The sequence below is a fragment of the Electrona antarctica genome (assembly GCF_951216825.1).
Source record: "Electrona antarctica genome assembly, chromosome: 13".
NCBI lineage: Eukaryota > Metazoa > Chordata > Actinopteri > Myctophiformes > Myctophidae > Electrona > Electrona antarctica.
This window is the reverse complement of record NC_136794.1, coordinates 7,792,714-7,813,785: the sequence shown is the minus strand read 5'-3', so window position 1 is coordinate 7,813,785 and position 21,072 is coordinate 7,792,714. Positions and strand designations below refer to the sequence as shown.

The 21,072-nt window shown below is 44.7% G+C and overlaps 1 protein-coding gene across 1 annotated transcript; it reads left to right on the top strand.

The window, feature by feature from the left end:
• The first annotated feature begins 3,151 nt into the window (after positions 1–3,151).
• aff3 (AF4/FMR2 family, member 3) lies at positions 3,152–20,644 on the top strand. Its single transcript, XM_079518698.1, has 16 exons — positions 3,152–3,232; positions 5,543–5,617; positions 5,934–5,967; positions 7,981–8,038; positions 11,070–11,259; positions 13,106–15,172; positions 15,322–15,446; positions 15,709–15,865; positions 16,014–16,138; positions 17,032–17,095; positions 17,190–17,326; positions 18,497–18,568; positions 18,704–18,797; positions 19,171–19,229; positions 19,339–19,550; positions 19,655–20,644. The coding sequence occupies exons 2-16, from the start codon at positions 5,546–5,548 to the stop codon at positions 19,774–19,776; spliced, it is 3,588 nt and encodes a 1,195-aa protein (XP_079374824.1). The 5' UTR covers positions 3,152–3,232; positions 5,543–5,545; the 3' UTR covers positions 19,777–20,644.
• Positions 20,645–21,072: the final 428 nt, after the last annotated feature.

Below are 21,072 nucleotides of genomic sequence, written 5' to 3'. Positions count from 1 at the left end.
CCCGCCCACGCACGGCGTCCTCTCTCCTCTCCCTGTATGACACCAGCTCCACGGTGACTCCGCCACCAGTGACACACACTCACACACACCACACAGCCACTGTAGTAGCTCCTCGCTCCGCTCCTCTTACAACGTTATACGGACCGCTTCCCCCGTTTAGATCGAGTGCACATAACTGGCATGGACACCAGAGGAGACAGCTAGCTGACCATCAAAGAAACATGCCTACGGTCCTGTGCGCTAAAGGGAAACTTTCCATCGCATATTTTCTGCCTCGATGTGGATCTACTCAGGTGAGCTAGTGTGCGATTTCGTGCTCGAAAAGGAGTGAATTATAAGAAATGAAATTTCATCCTCAATAATTACACGACACAGACTATCTGTAGGTCAAGTGTTTTGATTAGTTAATCCATATTGTTTTTTTTGGCGTTATATGGTACAGTCGGCTAGCAATTATACTCTCTTAATGAAATCCTGGAACAAAAATAGTGTTTGACCTAAATTGTTTTTATAGTTGTTTGACTCAATCCACGAATGAACATTTGTTTTAACTTATCCAACCTTCTCTAATAGAAATCTCGAATATGGAAAGTATAACATAACTCCAGAAACGATTAATTCCTAATTTCTTACAAATGTAACAGGTGAGTTGCCTTATTGTTGGCTTGAAACGGTGCTTGTTACAGGTGTTATGATAGGTTGTGGTTTGTCTCTGTCTCAGGGGGTGTTAACATACACCAGGGGGATTGCACCAGTGCCAGTATCTATAGCTTCTGATGCCAGTGGGCATGTAGGTGTGAAACACATTGCACACGTTAATGCTGCTTACATACTAATGGGCCTGTAAGTGTTTAACTGACTGGTGGAGCCAGACAGAAATGTGCCAGTGCACTGCCACAGGGTGGAGGAACATTGGGTGTTTGGTTGTGTTTTTATTGCATGCCTATGGTCTCATAACTGCCTCATGGCCATAATAATCAGACTGGTTTTCACACCATACACACACACAAACACACGTGAGTGCACGCACACACACACACACACACACACACACACACACACACACACACACACACACACACACACACACACACACACACACACACACACACACACCATTTTCAGGCTGGAGTCCAGAGACTCAGACAGCGGCCACAGTGAGTCATGAAGTCATGTACACACACACACACACACACACACGCACACACACACTCTCACACACACACACACACACACACACACACACACACACACACACACACACACACACACACACACACACACACAGACAGACACAAGCAGCGATATTGCACACACACTAACCACAGTAGCCTATGTTCTCATTAGGTGCATGGATGGCACAATTTATACTGTACAACTGTTGATAGTAGAGTCTAAAAACATGTAGCCTACTACATAACCATCTTTCATTCACTCTCTATCCCAGTGTGTGCATTAGCCAGTAGGCATGCAGACTCCCTGGACAATCCTACAAACCAACAAAAAATAATATATTTTCTTTAACCATTAAGTAAACAGCTACAACAGCCACGCCTAGCTCGTTGGTACTGGATTACTACAAAAAATAAAAAGAACAGAATGTTAAAATCTTTGTATTATTTGATGGCCATGCTGCCCAGTCAATTGACCTTTGGGGTTTGGGCCCTCAAAGAATTGACAATAACAAAGGCCCAATTGACCTTTGCCCTTTGGGGTTTGGGCCCTCAAATAATTGACAATAACAAAGGCCCAATTGACCCTGTCCTTATAAAATCATGAAATTCCAGGCCTGGTCACTATTGAAGAAGTGAAATCGAGGCATTCTGTAAATTCACAAAAATCAGGCTTTATAACCCCTAAATAGTAAATACTGTGACATCCTGGGTCTGGTCCCTGCCCTTTTCCTGTCCTACCACTAGTCTCTGCTCACCTCTTCGCCCACCCTGGTGAGTCTTAGCTCGACAGTCTGGGCTCCACACGGGTCCACAATCCACATGTGCAAGCTGTTGGCCTAATGACTGCCCAGTGCCTATTGGCCAGAGACTATTAAGGCTGTCTGGGACCTGACCCCGTTTTCTGTCCCACGAAGGGAGGGGCTGGAAGGAGCAGCGTGGCTTGTGATTGGGTGAGACGGGCCATCAGCTCCACTGTGTTCATTGTCAGGGTTACGAGGATTTACTATTCTCTGCCTATCGTCTCGACTCACAACTCGAGCGGGGCTGAGTTGTCGCAAGCGAACTTCGCAACGTTCAGCACTGCAACTCGCTCGCTTTAGCTCGCTCAGTGGTGGCTCGAGTTCGCTTGGGACGGCGCCACTCCATCGCGGTCTAAAACTATAGGGTGAACGTCCCTACCTTCGGCGGAAAATGGACTTGTGGACTTGATGCAACTTAAATGACAGTGAATGACAGCACAATCACACACACATACATAACACACACACGCACACACACACACACACACACACACACACACACAGAGATAGGTGTGTGGGGTGAGGCGAATTGGTCTGACACTATGGCGATTGTACTCAACTTGGGCCGATGCCCGAGGAACACAGCAAAATCCGAAGTGTCAATTTTACACTTTCAGAGTTAGATTAGCACAATTATTCAAAAAAGTTGATAGTTGATTTTGAGAAGGCTGGCGTGAAAGACAAAGAGGGAAAATGATGAAAGTAAAGTGGATGGAAAGTTGGAAACAGAACGTTATTTTTTACAGAGTGTAACTCTGAGAGCATAACAACCAATGGGCGAGCCAAAGTGTACAGTCGTCTCAGGTTTAAATGAACTAAGGATTTTACAGTGTATGTAAAAAAATGGACATTCTTCTGATCATCTGCAGCTGTTATTGTTTCAGATATGAGTCACCAACGTGCAACAACCTCCGCTCAACCATCAAATTACTGTGTGCGCGTGTGTGTGTGTGCGTATGTGCGTGTGTGTAATAATGTAATTTTCTGCCAAATCGGATACCCACAACATGCATATTGTTCTTCAAATATTTAAGTGTGGCTGGTTTGCTCACAATCCACAACTGCGCACTGGTTGTTCCTTTCCCCCCATAGGCATGCCTGCTTGCTTGGTATCTGCTTTATTGCGCCACTGGCAGTGGCTGCCTGTGGTTGTCTTGTTTTTATGAATCTGTCTTTATTTACCACCTCAACTCTGTCCCTCTGTTCCCACAGGTCACGGGAAGTCAACATAACATCTATGCCAAAGACATCTTTGGGGTGAGAGAATGCTCGTCGTAGTCTTACGTTATGATTCTTCTTCTTAATACTCATACGGTAGTTAGTTTTCTTACTAGCAGTATTTAGATGAGTTCAATTCATCGATAGCATGCTGTTAGTGTATACTAGGTTTGTTTACCTGGTGTCCTAGTTTGTATTACACACTCTCTGGGCTAAAATGAACACTGATGATTTTACTGACTGTGTGTGTGTGTGTGTGTGATCATTGGTCAAGCCTGCTTTCCTCTGATGTGATGTCAGAGGACATGTGCACCAACATAGCCCCGCTGGTGGTCACTGCTGCGTCCTAGCTAGTCAGCAGACCAGAGAGAGAGAGAGAGAGAGAGAGAGAGAGAGAGAGAGAGAGAGAGCAGAAATAAGAACAGAGATGTACACGAGATGAGGAGCGAAAGGACGGATACACTACTAGGATCCAGCTGTACACTCTTGGATTTAAATGAACACTGGGCATTTGACTGTAGAGAGGAAGTATAGGAGGAGAGGGAGCGGGGAGATAGCAACACACGTTGTTCCACCTGGGAGACGTTGTTGTTGTTGGAGAGGGAGAAGGAGAGAGGCATAGCCGTGTGTGTCCTTGGTGACTGGGGGGGGGGGGGGGGGGGGGGGGGGGGAGGAGAGATAATGACGTGAAAGGACAAGCAAAGAGAGGAAGCACTTACCCCCCGGGGGGTGGTGGTGGTGGAGGCTTGAAAAAGAGAGAGTGACAGAGATAGAAGAAAGAGAAATGGATCTGTGCAGGCTCACCACCAACCAGCAGGCTGAAAATGTGTTACACACTGTGAGTCATGACTCATGAGTGAACAAAATGTCTACTCCCAGCAGACTTCAATTAAGGTTTATTTTAACTCGGCAGCATGACTGGAGTTCTGTCTCTCGTTGCGCTATCGCGCATCCTGATCTGCCCCCGTCAATCACTCAGGCACATGGGTGTGCATTGACGCATGCACACGCACTAGCGCTGTATACACACACACAAACACATAGGTACTCATGAGCTGAGACGTCAGCTTGAATAAAAAGTGACCTTTGCTAGAGCTTGCTTCCTCCTCGACTGTAAACTCACCTTTTTTTCTCTCTCTCCCTCCCTCCCTCCCTCCCTCTCTCTCGCTCTGTCTATCCCCAATAGCTTTAACCTGTGCGTGCGTGCGTGCGTGCGTGCGTGCGTGCGTGCGTGCGTGGTTAGGTTCCTATAACTACAGGGGTAGCAATTCTACGTCATGCTGAAACAGTATGAATTACACCAGTTTCCCTGCAGCTAGGGGACCTACTTTTTTTCAAACTGACGCTGGTGGCAATCTAATCAGCGCAGATTATAATCAAAGCAGGCGCAGAGACAATGCAATATGGATGCAGAGCATCTCTACATGAGGCTTGGTTTGGTTTCCTCCTCTTGAGAACTGAACAGTGCAGATAGGACTGATAAAACATAGCATACTGGGAGGAGGAGCGGTATCACATTATAATATCCCTGACGATTATCTGTGATCATCGCAGTCTGCTCTTCCCTTGGGGAGGGAGAGCATCAGAGCTTTGACTGACTGGCATGCACGCACGCACGCACGCACGCACGCACACACGCACTTAAAGCTGGATATATGTAGGCTATGTATGATAACTTCAATCTACATTGGCGCCAATGGATGCCCATATGACTCTCCCTCTAGTGGGAAGGACTTGTGTTCAATGCTTCTATTCAACTGCAAGCTGTCTGGTTACTTGCAAGAGTATAGTGTATGCTTATTAAAGGACCACTTCACCACTTTTCAACCTGTCTTCATATAATAGGTCCTCACTAATAATCATGATAAAATGGCACGATTTTTTTCTACTCAGTCTGTGTCTCATAAGAGGGCTCTGGGCAGTTTAGAAACCGTCTTCCAGTGACATCATCATTAGGCAGATTATTTTTTTTACAAAAATGTTTAGATTTTCATTATCGTGAGAACGATGGCTTCCATTTTCGCATTGCGACTTTTCAGGACTAGAAAGCCTGCAGTTTTTATTAGCTTGTATTCCCCATCGATGATGTCACTGGAAGACGGTTTCTAAACAGCCCACAGCCCTCCTATGAGACACAGACCGAGTAGAATAAAATTGTGCAATTTTTTCATGATTATTAGTGAGGACCTATTATATGAAGATAGGTTGAAAAGTGGTGAAGTAGTCCTTTAATGACTGGAAATGTCTGCGTTTGCATGTGTGACCTGTGGGGACTGACTGCACATTTACTAGCGCGGCGCCTGTCTGTTATACATTTGAACCATGACCTCCTCTGCTCTGTTATAACAGGACATGACACACTCTTGGCCATCCCAACAACCCTTAGGCGGTGACCAGGCTCAGCGCTTCCTCTACAACCCTAAGGTAGGTGTGTGTGTGTGTGTGTGTGTGTGTGTGTGTGTGTGTGTGTGCGTGTGTGTGTGTGCGTGCGTGCGTGCGTGCGTGCGTGCGTGCGTGCGTGCGTGCGTGCGTGCGTGCGTGCGTGCGTGCGTGCGTGCGTGTGTGTGTGTGTGTGCGGCGTGTGTGCGCGTGTGTGTGTGTGTGCGGTGTGCGTGTGTGCGTGTGCGTGCGTGGTGCGTGGGTGTGTGCAAACATGCACGTTTGTGTTATTAGTTATCACTGTGTAATGATTAACCAATTGATCATGAATGAATTTCACAATCCTTGTATTTTTCTCAAGGATGCAAGGCAGCACTCGACACAGCAAAGGCAACGTACGTATATGTATTTATTATAAATACAGTTTAAAGATCCCCCCCCCCCCTAAAACATGATAAGCAGGTACTATGATTATTATTAGGAGAAAGATTTATTTTCAAAAATGTTTATTTAACAATAAAAACTATGTATCAATTTATAAAAACATGAAACTGTTGTGTTGTACATAGGGTATATATATAGCCAAGGCTAATTTGCAACCCCAGTCCCTGTTTTAGGCCTTTCTATACAAATTTGTACTACCTAAACTAAAAAACATCTCTCTAGTTAGTTACCCCATCCCAGTTAACTTCCATTAAATCATGTTCAAAGTTAGCTGAGTTTGCTCTAGGAATTCCTGTGGTTGAGTTTCGACTTTCTATTTTACTATGGTGAACATAGGTATATATATATATACTACTACATACTACTATACTATGGTGAACCAAACGTTTTCCTGTTAGTTTTCTTACAATCAAGGTCATATTATGATCTGAAAATCCAGTAATAAGATTATATGTTTTTATTGCTCTCTCTGGCCTGTTTGTGAAAATCAGATCAATAAGAGTTTCACTCTTACTAGTGACGTGAGTGGGTTTATCTATCAACTGTTTACATTTTATATTTCTCCATAACAGATTTCCCTTTTTATCTGTCCAGTTTATATTGTAATGACCCAATTATTGTCTCATTACATTTATCACAGGGTCAGGCAGAAATAAGATTCTTCAGTTCATTATAAAAATCTGAAGAAGAAATCATGAGATGGAGGGTTATAAAGCACTACTATGTTAAAGTTCATGTTAAGTGTACAGAAAGTGTTAAAGTTATGTTTTTATGTGGCCACGCCCACCAGTTCTTTAAGTATGCCTGGATTGCAGATGGGTGGAGATCCACCTGGACTGAAGCCGCACCCACAGCTGTTGTATGATAAAGGGGGAGGGGTGAGGGGATGGGATGATATTGTGATGTCACTATATCTGGTATATTTCAATTGGGCCTTTTGACTCAATTAAAGGCTTTCAGGAAGAAACCAAAAATACACAGGGAAGACATATTTTAATATTGTAACCACACCTGGGGGTCTATCAGAGTAATGTTATTTCCATAGACCAGTGGTTTTCTACCAGTGAACTAAAATTTAAATCTGTTCTGGAGAAATATAAATGTAAACAGATAGAACCAGTGGTCCTTGAGGAGGTTCCTGGTGGTCCCCAGCTAAACCAAATGGACCCTTATAGATCTTTAACTCTTGAGAGTGTAAAATGGAACCAAATGGACCCGTATGGGTCCATTTGGTTCCATTTTACGCTCTCAGGAGTTACATTTATTGTTAAACATCTGCATTAGTTAATTTACAAGAAGTCTACACAATTAAAAAGTATTGTTATTTTGATCAACATCTGCCTGTTATCTCTCCTATGGTACCAACATCAATACAGCATGGAATTTGGACAAAATTATATCCAACGGTAACAAAATATTATTTAGTTTAGGGTCTAAGGGCTATCTTTATCTTGCGCCACCCCCTAACCCTTATCCCTAAAACTAATTTGCCATATGGATGGTGGTCCGTGGCTCAAATGCCCCAAAAATAATCCTTGATATGAAATCATTAACCCCCTAGCAACCACCTACAGTACTATGACCAAAGAACAGTCTAGCAACATCCTGCTAACTAAGTAAATTAGTATACCCTAGCAACCACGTAGCACAGCACTAAGTAACCAAGTATTAAAGCTTAGCACCGACCCGAGAACTGCCCAGCAGCCGAGTTGTACACAATAGTAACACTACACACACTACACTAATAGTAACACTACACACACACACACATTGCTTTCTATCACTAGATGTATACACCTAGTGACTGTCAACCAGCAAAGCAGCAGCCACCCTACATTTCATTCAGAATATGCACACAGTTGTAGCTAGTTGTATATACTACTTGTGTCTCTCCTGGTTAAATGACTCTGTCTGTGGTCATTTGTTACACTGTGTCTCCATCTATCTGTCTGTCTCTCCCTCAGCTCGTGGGGACATGCAGCTGCGAATGGCCCGCCACCCTCACGTGGCGCCTCACAAATCGTAAGTGGGGCAGAGGAAACATGATCCATGGAAGGTCATCAAACCTGAGCTGGGGGCAGGAGTGTCACACTTGCAGACACATATGCAAACGTATGATAAAAACACACGTATTTAACAAACACAGTAGGTTTATTTAATTAATTTATGAATTATGGATGTCGTTGGGTATAAGGACTTAACCACATTCATCCTGGCGTCCCTATTTTTGGGCATGGCATTAGGGGGAAATTGACAAAGAATAGGAAAACAGCAGACCTACAAGATCTTGTAGATCAGCTATTTTTGCTATTCGTAGTTTCGTACAGCTATAGAGCGTCGCAGTCCCGCCCCCTTTCATGACGACGCCAGGCCCAGGAAATAGTTCCCAATGCATTTTTCCCATAGACATTTCAAAACGTATTTATTTAAAGACCTTATAAGCGTCGTACAAAGCCAACTCTTGTCGTGACAAATCATGACAACAAACACAATATTTTGGACCAAACAAATAATTACAAAGAAGAAAAACAACAAAAGAAGTGTTGTAACCTGCCGTTTTCTTCTTCTTTCTAATTATTTGTTCAGCCCAAAGAATTGTGTTTGTTGTCATGATTTGTCACGACAAGAGTTGGCTTTGTCCGCGGCGTAAACGTCTTTAAATAAATACTTTCCGAAAAGTCTATGAGGAAAATGAACGGGGATTTCTTTTCCGGGTCTCTCTCTCGAGGGGGCGGGACTGCGACGCTCTAGTCCAGTGGTAACCAACCTTTTCAAGCCCAAGAGCCCATTTTATTCCCAATTGTAAGCCATGATCTACCACTAAAATAGGCTATGTTTAAAAAAACACTTTTTGACAGGCTCAATGCATGTGCACACAAACACTATAGTTTAAATAAGAATAAATACTGATAATCAATGCCAAAATATTAAGACAAATGTATTTTTCCATAGTCAGACTGCTTGCCTGTGTAGGTATAGTAGTGAGCTCTGTGGGTTTTTAGTTGTGCATCACAAGTTCACAACGGATAGCGGTCAAACAAGAGAACAAACAAACTCTGCAGTTGATGACTCGATACACATGTCTGGGGCCATCACTGCGAGCTATTCAAAATCCACATTCTGTGTATTGGTAGTGATGGCTGGCTGCCTGTCAGTCTGACACCCGCTCACTCCAGGATCTACTTGAATGGCTCGTGCGAGCTACTGGTAGCTCCCTAACCCCTGGTTGGTTACCCCTGCTCTAGTCTATATCGTACGTACAGGCTTAAGTGGTAAATGGTGGAGTAGGTCGAATGGGGTGAAGGATGGGGTGAATTGGGCCAGCTGACAGCTTTAGTGTCGGAGCATCACATATGGCTAGGGCCGGGCCAAAGGTGAGCTGACATTCTAGAACGCTGTCAGAAGAAACCACTGTTTGTTAGTTCTTTACATCCTCTTTTGACTAGATGCACATGTTCCACATTGTTCACTGGCAGCTTTTATGGCGTTTATTTTTATTTTATGTCGCAGGTCGTCCAGCACATTTTGCTCATACAGTGTATTTCAAAGTTTTACAATCTTGTTTGTTCAACAAAAAATCACACCTGTGTGAACTGAGTGGTGTAGGGTCTTATATAGCCTGTCTGACGTAATGAAATCATGTCTGACGTAATGAAATCACACCCGGGTGAACATAGCAACCATGCTCATTTTTTCTGCACTAACAAAGCCAGTTGTATGAAATCACACCCGGGTGAACAGGGTGAACATAGCAACCATGCTCATTTTTTCTGCACTAACAAAGCCAGTTGTAGGAGTGGTTTACACCACTCAACAAAGCCAGTTGTAGGAGTGGTTTACACCACTCAAAAATAGGACATTTTGATTCATATGTTCACAACACTGAATTGGATAGAAATTCCAGAGAAATATTTTTGAAAATACTAAATTTTAAAAAGATCACACAGTGGAACAACCAGTGAAGTAATCTTCACAATGATAATTTGCATAAATATTAATGTCATGGACATGGACCAATAAAGACTACCGGACGGTATATATTCACATTGCAGAAGTTTGGTAGGCTATAATGTTTTGAATTAATTATTATCATCATAGACATCATCATATTTTAGATTTCTTTTTAACACATGACACCTGAGCATATTTTATTGTAGCTTGACTAAGGATATTGATACAAAAAATTGGTGTTTGGGGATGTGGGGAATCACAGTTTGCAGCATTGTTAAATAGAGAGAACAATTATTTTATTTACGTTTTGTTCAGTGTTTCGTAAAACCTATATTGCTACTAGAGGTCTGTTATATTCGATCATGTGTTCTCGTTTCCCAGCATGCTCGCTGATGACCTCAAGTTGAGCAGTGATGAGGATGACACTGACAGGGTGGGTGGACCAATAACAATGCATGAACTGCACAACCTTTCACTTCAAGTCAGAAAAAAACATTTTACTGCCTTTCAAAGCACCTCCATATGCTCATTCTTCCTTCTTTTATGTTGGTAATCTTAGCACACTTGGCTACATTTGGTTTTCCCTACACATTTTCTCAAATTTGTAACTCTTTGACTCCAAATTGACCTGTACCTCTTGCCGAACAAAGCCATTGCGTGGTAGAGTAAACCTATAACACACGCACGCACGCACGCACACAATCATTCTTTTCGAGTCCATCTGTTATAATACACTTATTATGTAGTGATCTGTGAGCTACGATGGTGGACGATGAACCTTTGTCTTGTGTTTTGTCTCACTGAAGGTTGCACATCACTCAGCAACCTGGGATGGACACAGGTATGGTACATTATAAGATTAGTACACAGTCATGTACACGCATATTTCTTTCTTCTTCATTTCCTGCCATGCTGCATGTGTATTTATTGTGTACATGTGTATATATATGCGTTTACATACCTTGTGTAAGTGTGTGTGTTTCCATCTGTCTGTCTGTCCTGTCTGAGTGTGCACACGCCCACATGCATGTGTACGTAAGCTGACCCCTCTCTGGTGTGTGTGTGTCTGTGTGCGTGTGCGTGTGTGTGTGTGTACTGACAGTCTTTCGACACGGCGCGCGCACATACATGGCGGGCGGGTGAGACATTCCAGCTCAGACTCGTCAGGCTCGGACTCCACCGGCGGTGGTGACTCAGAGAGCTGGAGCCAGCGCTCCCGCACACCGAGCCCACAAGTTCACTCCGATCCCGGGTCGCCTGCCAACAACACACAGCCCCTGTGCGCCAAGGAGGTACTATGTCTTCATGTCTGTCTTTTTCTATGTACACACAGCCAAAAAAATCATTTATCCGTTTTGTAACTCGACAATGGGAAAATGTAACCCGCAAAGAGTTAAATTTCTCAAGAGTTTAATTAATCCTCGAGGATTACGGTGTAGTTTCTATCTTTCTCTCTCTCTCTCTCTTGTTGCTCTGTTTGTGTGCCGTAGGGTTCATTCTCCACAGGGAGCAGCACAGAGGCAGTTGAGGGCAGGTGGGGGGCAGGGACAGAGTTATTAGGAATGTATGTGTGCTGGAGAGGAGCACGTGGAGGGGGGCATGGATGGGGGGGGGGGGGGGGGGGGGGGGAGAGGGTGGGTCTTTGGCTTCAGGAATTAGAGCCTGGGTGTCATGTCAACAAGCTGAGGCTTAAAGAGGAAAGCCCTCTTGGGAGTTGGAAGTCGCAGAGATTCAGTTTCATGCTAACACTTCATCAGCGATTAGCATAACCCTTCTCTTTCAGCTCAGTGGCTGCATGCAACGCTACGAAATGAGCTGAAACTCGAATTGATTTATGTCAGATAAACCTTGATTGGTGTTTTTGGATGGGTTAATAGGCCCAGAACTTCACTTGTAGATACTGGAATATACAGTTGGGCATAAAGGTCCCTCATTTATTTTTAGGTGTGGAATAAAGAGGGACAGTGGGGGTGGCTTGTAGGGATTGCAGGGAAACCTAGTCCTCTTTTTTTTATGAATGGAAGGCCCTGTGTGACAAGCCTATTACTGAATGTGCACTATATCAGGCCCCTATAGAGAAGGTAAGGGAGGGGGACCATGTGTTTTTCATCTACGGAGCGTTCAAGTGTCTCCCAAGGAGGGAGGGACTGGGCGGGAGTGGGGTGGGGGGGGTGGGGTGGGAGGGGGGCAGCTTGGAGCTTTGGACGCAGCAGCTCCAGAGTTCCAGGTAGAGAGGGAGGAGTGGAGAGAGAAAGTAGGCGGGAGAGAGACGGAGTGAGGGAGGGAAGCACAGAGGGTACAAGAGATGTAGTGTCTTCTCTGGAAAGAGGTGATGAGGGGAGGGGGTCACTGTTTGACTTGAGGAGTATAAGTTTAATTTAGCTCTGGTCAGCAAGGAGAGAAAGAAGCTGAGAGCGAGAGAGCGAGAGCGAGAGCCAGAGAAGGAGAAGTTTGCTCTCCAGGAGTGAGTATCGTCTTTTATTTTGTTTCAACGTCCTTTCTCATATGTTCTTTTTGTTCTCCTGGTTACCCAGCCAGTTGTTAAGCAAACAGTGCATGAGTCATTTGCAGTAATTGGGAGGGGGGTTGAGCTACTGTCAGCACAGCCACAGATGTGGATACTTGAGCAACAGACTGTAGTGTAGTGAGTATTGAGACAAACTTACTTGTTTGAAATGTCTCAAGATCAGCCATTACAACAGTTTCCGAGATTTTCTAGATACGTTTTCTGAATGAATTGACGCAGAATCACAAAGTCAATATGCTGACTTTGTGTTTAATCACTTGCAAAGCGAAGCCCATGTTGCTATTTATGGTTGTGTTAGTTGGCTTGGTTAGCTAAAAGTGTCGGATAGAGGTCAGTGTGTAGCTTTTGGTATGTGTCATCTCTTGGAGGCTTGAATTTACCTTAAAACCTTCCACATTCCTTCCTTGCAACCATCCACTAATTTGGTAATGGCTTCCTCCCCCCCCCCCCCCTCTCTCCCCTTTCAATGACAATGTGTGAGTGAAATTTGCATGTGTTATGTATGTAGGTGTGTTATGTATGTAGGGCTGTTACAGATCTACTGATTTTGACTGCATTCCTACAAAGATTGTAAATGTCTCTTTCTTTTCTTTTTTCCCCCTTTCTTTTAGACAGATCATCCCTCCACTCAGTGGCAGCTGGATAAATGGCTCAAGAAGGTCCGAAAAAAATCTTCCAGTTGTGAACAGGATCCCAGAGAGCAGCAGCACACCCAGAGCATTCCAGGAAACCTACCCTCTCCACAGAACCACAGAGCCCCGTCTCCGGCCAGATCCTGGGACAACAACCAGGAATACAGTCCTAGTCAGAGTCCCATCCCCAGCCCGCAGTTCAACTACGGCTTCAGGAATAGCCCGTTGCCTAGTCCCGGCTACAGCTTCTGCCCTAGCCCGAGCCCATTCCCCAGCACCTGTCCAAGTCCCGGTAGCCCAAGACACAGCCCTAACCCCAGCCCGGCTACAAGCGTTTGTCCCAGTCCGCATGGTAGCCCGAGAGCCGGTCGTAGCCCCAACCCCATTCCACGGCAAACTCCAATTAGCCCAACTCCCAGCCTTCCTCCTTCTAGTCCGTGTCACTATCCTCAGGCTGAGAGCCCTCACCAGGAGAGCCAAACAAGGTCTATCCACCATACCAGCCCCAACAGGACAAACAATTGCCAATGGTCCGGCCCTGTGCCCACTGCTGGTCCTGTGCCCACTGCTGATACCAAGGCCAAGCCAAGACCTAGACCCTGTAACCAGCCACCCTCCCAACACAAGCCCAAGAATAAACCTCCACAAGATCAACCCCAAAACCAAAGTAAAGCTACAGTAAGAAATAAGACCACTCCAATTTTGAACTCTGAGAAAAGAGAAAACCACAAAGCAAGGCCTAAGCCTAATGTGCCACCAACCTCTACACACCTCGCTGTAAGTCTCAAAGCCAAATACCCATCGAAATTTGAGCAAATTCCCAAGCAACCGAGGCCTGGCCAGAGTTTCAACCCGAGCGACAGACCTACATATCAGCCTAGCTCGAGAACCAGCCCCACACTTAGAACAAAGCACTTACCTGCCCCTGCACGGGAAACCAGTGGAAAGGCTGGTCACGTTTCACATTCCCAATCTACCTCCAAAACCGCTGGCAATCCTGTTGACGGGCTGGGCTTGAGAACCAGCCCCAGTCTAAAACCTAAAACAAAGTCTTGTGAAGCCCAGGCTCCAGTCCACGTCACTCACACTACTAAACCCACGCGAAAGAAGCCCCAGTCCAAAGAGCGGGAAGTGGACCACAGAGAGGCCGCCCAAGCCAAGGGAGACGGGGGACAGAGAGAGAGAAAAGAGGACAGACAAAAGGAGAAACCGAGGGAGAAACAGAGAGAGAAGCACTACCGAAAGGAAGACAACAGGAGACTGGCGGAGGAGCAGCTACTGAGACGTCCCTGGGTCCGAAGTTCAGAGGAAGAGGAGGAGCAAGAGGAGGAAGGTCTGAAAGAGTGTCAACGGAGGAGCGAGGAGACGGGGAGGAGGACGAAGAAGGAGCAGCAGCAGAGAGGTGAGTTGCAGGCAGTCCAGCCCCGGCAGAGACCTCACACCAACACAGAGCGCCACCACCTTCGAGGAGATCCACGGCACCAGGGGCCGACGAAAAAGAGGAGTGAGGAGGAGAGAGCATTGCACCCACCAGGCCCCTCGCCTCCGGCATCACACCCCCCGACTCATCTGATCCCGGCTTCATCTTCGTCCTCTTCCTCGTCGGCATCCGATTCGGAGTCGGAGTGTTGCGCTGACGTCACCAACAAGGTACCAGCGGATTCCACGTCACACAAAAGGCAGACCCCCAGGAGAGGCCACCACCTGGGCCCCGGGAGGCCCAGAGACACACACGGGCATAACGTGGTCATCCCCAGAGGTTCTTCTTCTTTGGAGGTTCCAGGCGAAGGACAGCAGAGCGCCGGGGCGCGTAAACTCTACACCCTGGTCCCTTTCGGGCGCAGTGAGCAGGCCACAGCCTCTTCCCAGCGAGGGCTGAGAAACTTGGTGGTGCAGATAGACCTCTCCCTTCTGAAAAGGGTCCCCGACACCACCAGTGCACCACATTCTGCCTCTTCGTCCCGCTCTTCGTCGTCCAAGGCCAAGCAAAGAGAGGCCATGAGGCATCTCGCCCCCGAGAACAGAGACAGTCGACGGAAACGCAAGGTTGAGCATATATACATGATATTCTCTTTGTTAATGAAGCGTTTCATTGCACGACAGCTTTTGTGTATATGATTTGTGTATCCATTTTTCATGTGCTAATATATGGATGTGTTTGTGTGTGTGCATGTGCGTGTGCGTGGCCTTGACAGTCTGAGAACGGCGTGTCACACAGAGAAATAAAGAGGAACAGCTCTTACGGAAGTGACCAATGTCAGACAGAGTCTTCTTTTCACAAACCTCAACGGAACCTCTCAACTGAAACGATACACAATGGGTAAGATCCTGGTCACATGAGCAAACACATACACAGGCTGTCAGAGGTTAGCTTAGATTACACATACGGTACACACACACACACACACACACACACACACACACACACACACACACACACACACACACACACACACACACACACACACACACACACACACACGTGACATTGTTAGTTAAAAGTTTCTTACGACAAGATGTGGTGTGTGTCTGTGTGTGCGTGTGCGTGTGCGTGTGCGTGTGCGTGTGTGTGGTCTCAACAGGTACTTGGAGGAATATCTAGACAGCAAGAGACCATTGTCTCCCCTGTCACCACTGTCTGACAGCCCTGAGCCCCCCAAGTCCTCCTCCAAAGTGCAGAGCTCTGAACAGCATTACTCACATGGCCAAAGAGACAGAGACGGAGATTCTGCTGCAGAGGTAAACAAAAAATATATAAAGAAAATGTGTGTGTGTGTGTGTGTGTGTATAATACTCTTTTAATATAATATACTTCTTATATACTGTTTGTATACTTCTTTTTTTTTTGCCTGTGACTGGTCGACTAATTTTTGCTCTTCCAATGCAGCCCAAGATGGAGGTGGAGTGCACAGGAGTAGTAGCAGGGCAGCTGCAGCAGCTGGTGTCCGGTTCTTGGCACCCCCCTATGAGACAATCAGGAGGGCAGAAGGCCACCATACCCAGTCATGACCCGTAAGTGATCTCGTCCACTGTGTCCGCACAGTGGGCCGACCGCGCGTGATCCTAGAATCCCCATATGCTTGTTGTTTTTGAGACAGACAGGATACAGACAGACAGAGGCCCTTAATAACTCAACGTGATGTAAAGAGAGAGAGAGTGGCGACAACTCTGTTTACTCCAATCAAATAATACATTTACAGCAAAGCCGGAGCATGGAGTGTCTCACAGACACAGTGGTTCCTGGAAGTTAGCAGCAAACACTAGCAAGGCAGTAGAGTAGAGTTTGCAGCAGAACAGATTATATATATCGGTTAATGTGACTGGAGAAGTAGTGCCACCTACTGCTTATCTCCATGAACAAACACTTTTATTAAAAATAAATAAATGTTTCAAAGGTTCGCTACAATTTACTCAACAATTTATTGAAATACGGTTATTGCATGGTTATATTCCATGAAAGTTATTTTTGAGGGGGGCTAGCCCCTCCTATATCCAGCTATTAGTGTGGATTTTCGTCTTACACAAACTTAAATTCCTATTGAAAATGAATGGATCATTTTACGTCATTGTGTCTGAGCAAATCGGCTTAATGTCTATTTTGGTCTTACACAAACATACATTTTTTGTCTATTTTACGCCATGATGAGAGCGCCCCTCACTTAACACGGGTGTGATATTTTACTTTTTATTTTATTTCAAAGTATGGATGTTGATTTGAAAGATTCACAAATTAAATTCAACCATCCATTGACTTTTTAACCGCACAATCTTAGCCAACATTGACTCAGTCGTGAATGACATGTTTTAACGCTGCCATGTTAAAGTTTAACAGCCTTTGGGATAATGCTGTGTTGAAAAAGTGTGAATCACGGTCTCTGTGAATCTCTCTGTCCATCTTCCTATAGTCCACACCACGCTGAGTACTACATGCATGAGGCCAAGAGGATGAAACACCGTGCCGATGCCATGGTGAGCTTTTACTAAAAAACTATAACAGTATTAGTGAAATAAATATATTTTGCTCCTCAACTCACCACCACTGTCCTGCATGTGCCTTTGCCAGGTGGACAAGTTGGGGAAGGCGGTGAACTATGTTGATGCTGCTCTCTCCTTCATGGAGTGTGGGAAAGCCATGGAAGAGGGCCCGTTGGAAGCCAAGTCTCCTTACACCATGTACTCCGAGACAGTGGAGCTCATCAGGTGAGACATGGAAGGTTACTGTGTCAAATACTGTGCATGAAAGGATGGCATGCATTCATGTCCTATTTTATGCTTTGTTTTGTACAGTGTGTGTCTCGCAAAGGCAGCAAAAATAGCCGATATACAAGTATCATGTTTATTATCAATTTCGAGGTCAAAGTACGTTGTGTGAGCTTAGATTGGCTATTTTCACTATTCTTGAATTTTTGTTTGAAGAAATTGTCAAAAACGATGAAAAGGTTATCCTAAAATGACATGCCTAAATTAGGACGACCAAAAAAGTATTAGAAAGAGCTTGTGAGCTTGTAATAACTGCTTTAGAACCATTGCAACACATTCTTTTTTAAATTTTGTGAAAAGTAAAGGTTTTGGACATTGTTATGGCAGTATTGGGCTGTCAAATATTGATCTACCAATTTAGTTCATGATTCTATGCATATCACAATTGCCAAGGTGGTCGGAACTTACGTGTCACCCCTTTCAGGGGCCGACACCCCACCTGTATAGACAAAGCACTGGTCTGCCCTGGCCAGGGGGCACGACACCACCTTTGTGTGAATTCCTGCTTAGAAATTAAAATATAAAGTGATTGAAAGGGAGATCTTTTGGAGGAGATGAGCCGACTGAAAGGACATGCAAAGCTGTTGTTAGGGGAATGTGCTGTTGGCTTGCTCGAAACTCTTCTAAATAAACTTGGACTTCATCGTCTGTATGGAGGACAATATATAATTCTTCCATAGCAACATACAAGATTTCCAGTTACAATTTTACAATTTAGGCATTTAGCAGACGCTCTTAATCCAGAGCGATTTACATTAAGCAATAACAAAAAGCATATATAAAAAGTAGTTATCATGAATCATGCGTAAACTAAGAACGTAACAGTGGAGTATCTATGTAAACTATACATACTATACTATATAATATATTATACATGTGTAGTTTGTGTACTATAAAGTGCTATGACTACATAAAGTGCAATTCTAGAGCTGTCTACATAACAAGCTATAAGTCTGTTTAAAATACTATCTAAGTCTACATAACGTTGACTTAGATAGTATTGATAGTATTGACAGCAACGATGTGTAGACCAGACATTCACCGGCACATACTGTACATAATGACGGATGCAAAGTAAGGCAGCATTTTGTAATCGCCCTGTGGTTTCAGGTACGCCATGAGGCTGAAGAGCCACGCTGGCCCTGGGGCGAGACAGGAAGACAAGCAGCTGGCTGTTCTGTGGTGCGTACATCGCCTTCTCTGTTTACACCTCATTCATCATCTGGGCTGAGGAGGCACCTTCACATTTGGGATGAATTATTGTTCTCCCTCTTATGTTTGCTTGATCAGTTGATTGCCTACTGTGTGTTCCAACAGTTTCAGGTGTCTCGCGCTCCTCTACTGGCAGATGTTTCGGCTGAAGAAGGACCACGCGCTCAAATACTCCAAAGCTCTTATGGACTACTTTAAGGTATATTTTTCTCTCGTGTGGGAGGTTAGACAAACTGGTGACGCCAAATAGAGGGTATGCGTGTGACATCATCATCAAACCCGGAAGTTATGCAGGAATGTCTACTGACTGGCAAAAAACTACTTTCTGGCCTTGACAACCCATGCATCCAAACAGAAAAGTCCTATCTGATTGCATTAAACAACGTTAAACAATGTTAAACTCACTTTGCATGTTGCTTTGCCACTCGATTTGCCACTCGATGTGCCATTCACTTTAAGCCTGCGCATACCCTCTATTCTGTATTGTTGCTTCACATAACATGCTTGAATTGATTGAAAGGGCTGGGTGGATTCAGACGGCTAAATGATTCTTGATCACTGTGTCTTTACAGAGTTCTCCTTCTCCCAAAGTGCCTATTACATCATCCCCTTTCTGGAATGACTCTGGAAAGTAAGCATACAGCTCATTCTCCCCCCTCCCCCCTATTTGATTCAAATAGATAGCCCTTCAATGTGTGTATCTTATTATCTTTCAGTAGTGCATTTGTCTTTGCTCCCAGAGGTACAGGTGGACCACCTTCTTCACTCTCTCCCAACCCCAAACACCTGGGCCTAGCCGGGTCACATGGGGGCAGCGCTGCAGCCCCCTCCCTCATCAGCATTCCCCAACGTATCCACCAGATGGCAGCAAACCACCTAAACATCACCAACAGTGTCCTGTACAGTTATGAGTACTGGGAGGTGGCAGACAACCTTGCCAAAGAGAATAAAGGTGAGGAAGCCCAAAGGAACAAATTAATGTGCATGTTTCTAAATAGTTTGGGGGGCATTTTTATGTTTCTTAATCACTTTCTTTATCTTTACTATTCATTCCAGAATTCTTCAACTACTTAAATACTCTTTCGGGGCCACTGACCCTCCATAGTAGTATTTCTCATGCTGTCCAGTACACCAGACAGGCTCTCCAGTGGATACGTATCAGTGCCAAACTCAACTAGCAAATCAGGAGGATCAGAGGATGCAACCCAGCCTGCCTACTGTCTGCCACACCAAGGCCTTACTGATACTGAAATGTGACGAAGGCCTGGACTCTCATCACTTTTGCAGCTCGACTGGGTTTCTCCAGGACACACTGTGCTGCCAAGTACTGGAGGGTGGACTGTTATGGTGCCCATCATCATTTGGATTCTAGGGTCACCACACCCAGGGACTTATCGTGTGAAAATACTACAAACTGTGGCCTCTCTTTTTCCCCCGCCCTGTCTGAAAATGTCCCATACAAAAACAAAAACGGTGACATCTCGGAACTCCTTCGAGCATTACTGCAACCATGTCAACAATCGTTATAGTGGAATAGACCTGACCAAATGTGTGAACTGCGGATTTTAATGTCTGACTTTTGCCAAACTTTCCATTGTGACTCAAACATGGGACGCCCAATTCATTTATTGTTAGACCCGAAGAAAAGCGGTCATTGGAGTAATGTAAAACAAAGTGGACAGTGGATTTGGGGATCTTGGATCTTGTGAAATGATATACCACTTCATCCAAAGTAGCAAACAAATCCAGATCTTTTGCCTTCGTGATTGATTTTTTTAATGGACTTTTTAAAACTGTGATATTTTCACCTTTTGTGACTTTTTATTGTGCAATAATTTATGTATTTTCAGTTTTTATGAAAAAGGGGGGGGGGAGGAACCTAAGCAACCTAATTGGTTGATTAGTCTAGAATAGAATCCAACATTGAAGATTTTTTTCTATGCAAAAAATATTTTTGTTGCTGTTTAAGTGTTGAATTGTGTAATAGATTGTATCTATGTGAAATGGAACTGAAGTAGTACTCCTCTGGTAAAATTACTTCCAATCCTCTGTGAGAATTCTTTAGATTATTTATTACTACAACTTGCTTTCATACTGTCATAACATTAACACCCCCAACACCCAGGACGAAGTTCTTTGTCTTTTCTATTAGTAACGCCCGACACACAGGACGAAGTTTTGTCCAAAAGACGAAGTTTATTGATATGAGAACAGATCGCATGGCTCCACAGCCTGGGACTGCCTGTTGGGCAATCCTCGGTGTTGCGTAAGAGTGAGACGTCATCGAAAAACTCCCTCCCCTGTTTAGCCGATGAAAACGAAAATCTTAAAACATTAATAACTCGCGATCTAAATCATCCCGTCTAATTATGAAAAAAGATCCTGTGGTGACTCCAGATAGATGCAGAAAGCTCTGCTTTATATTAGCCAGGAGGAGTCAGGACTAACACGTTAGTGCCTTTATCAGAGGATCA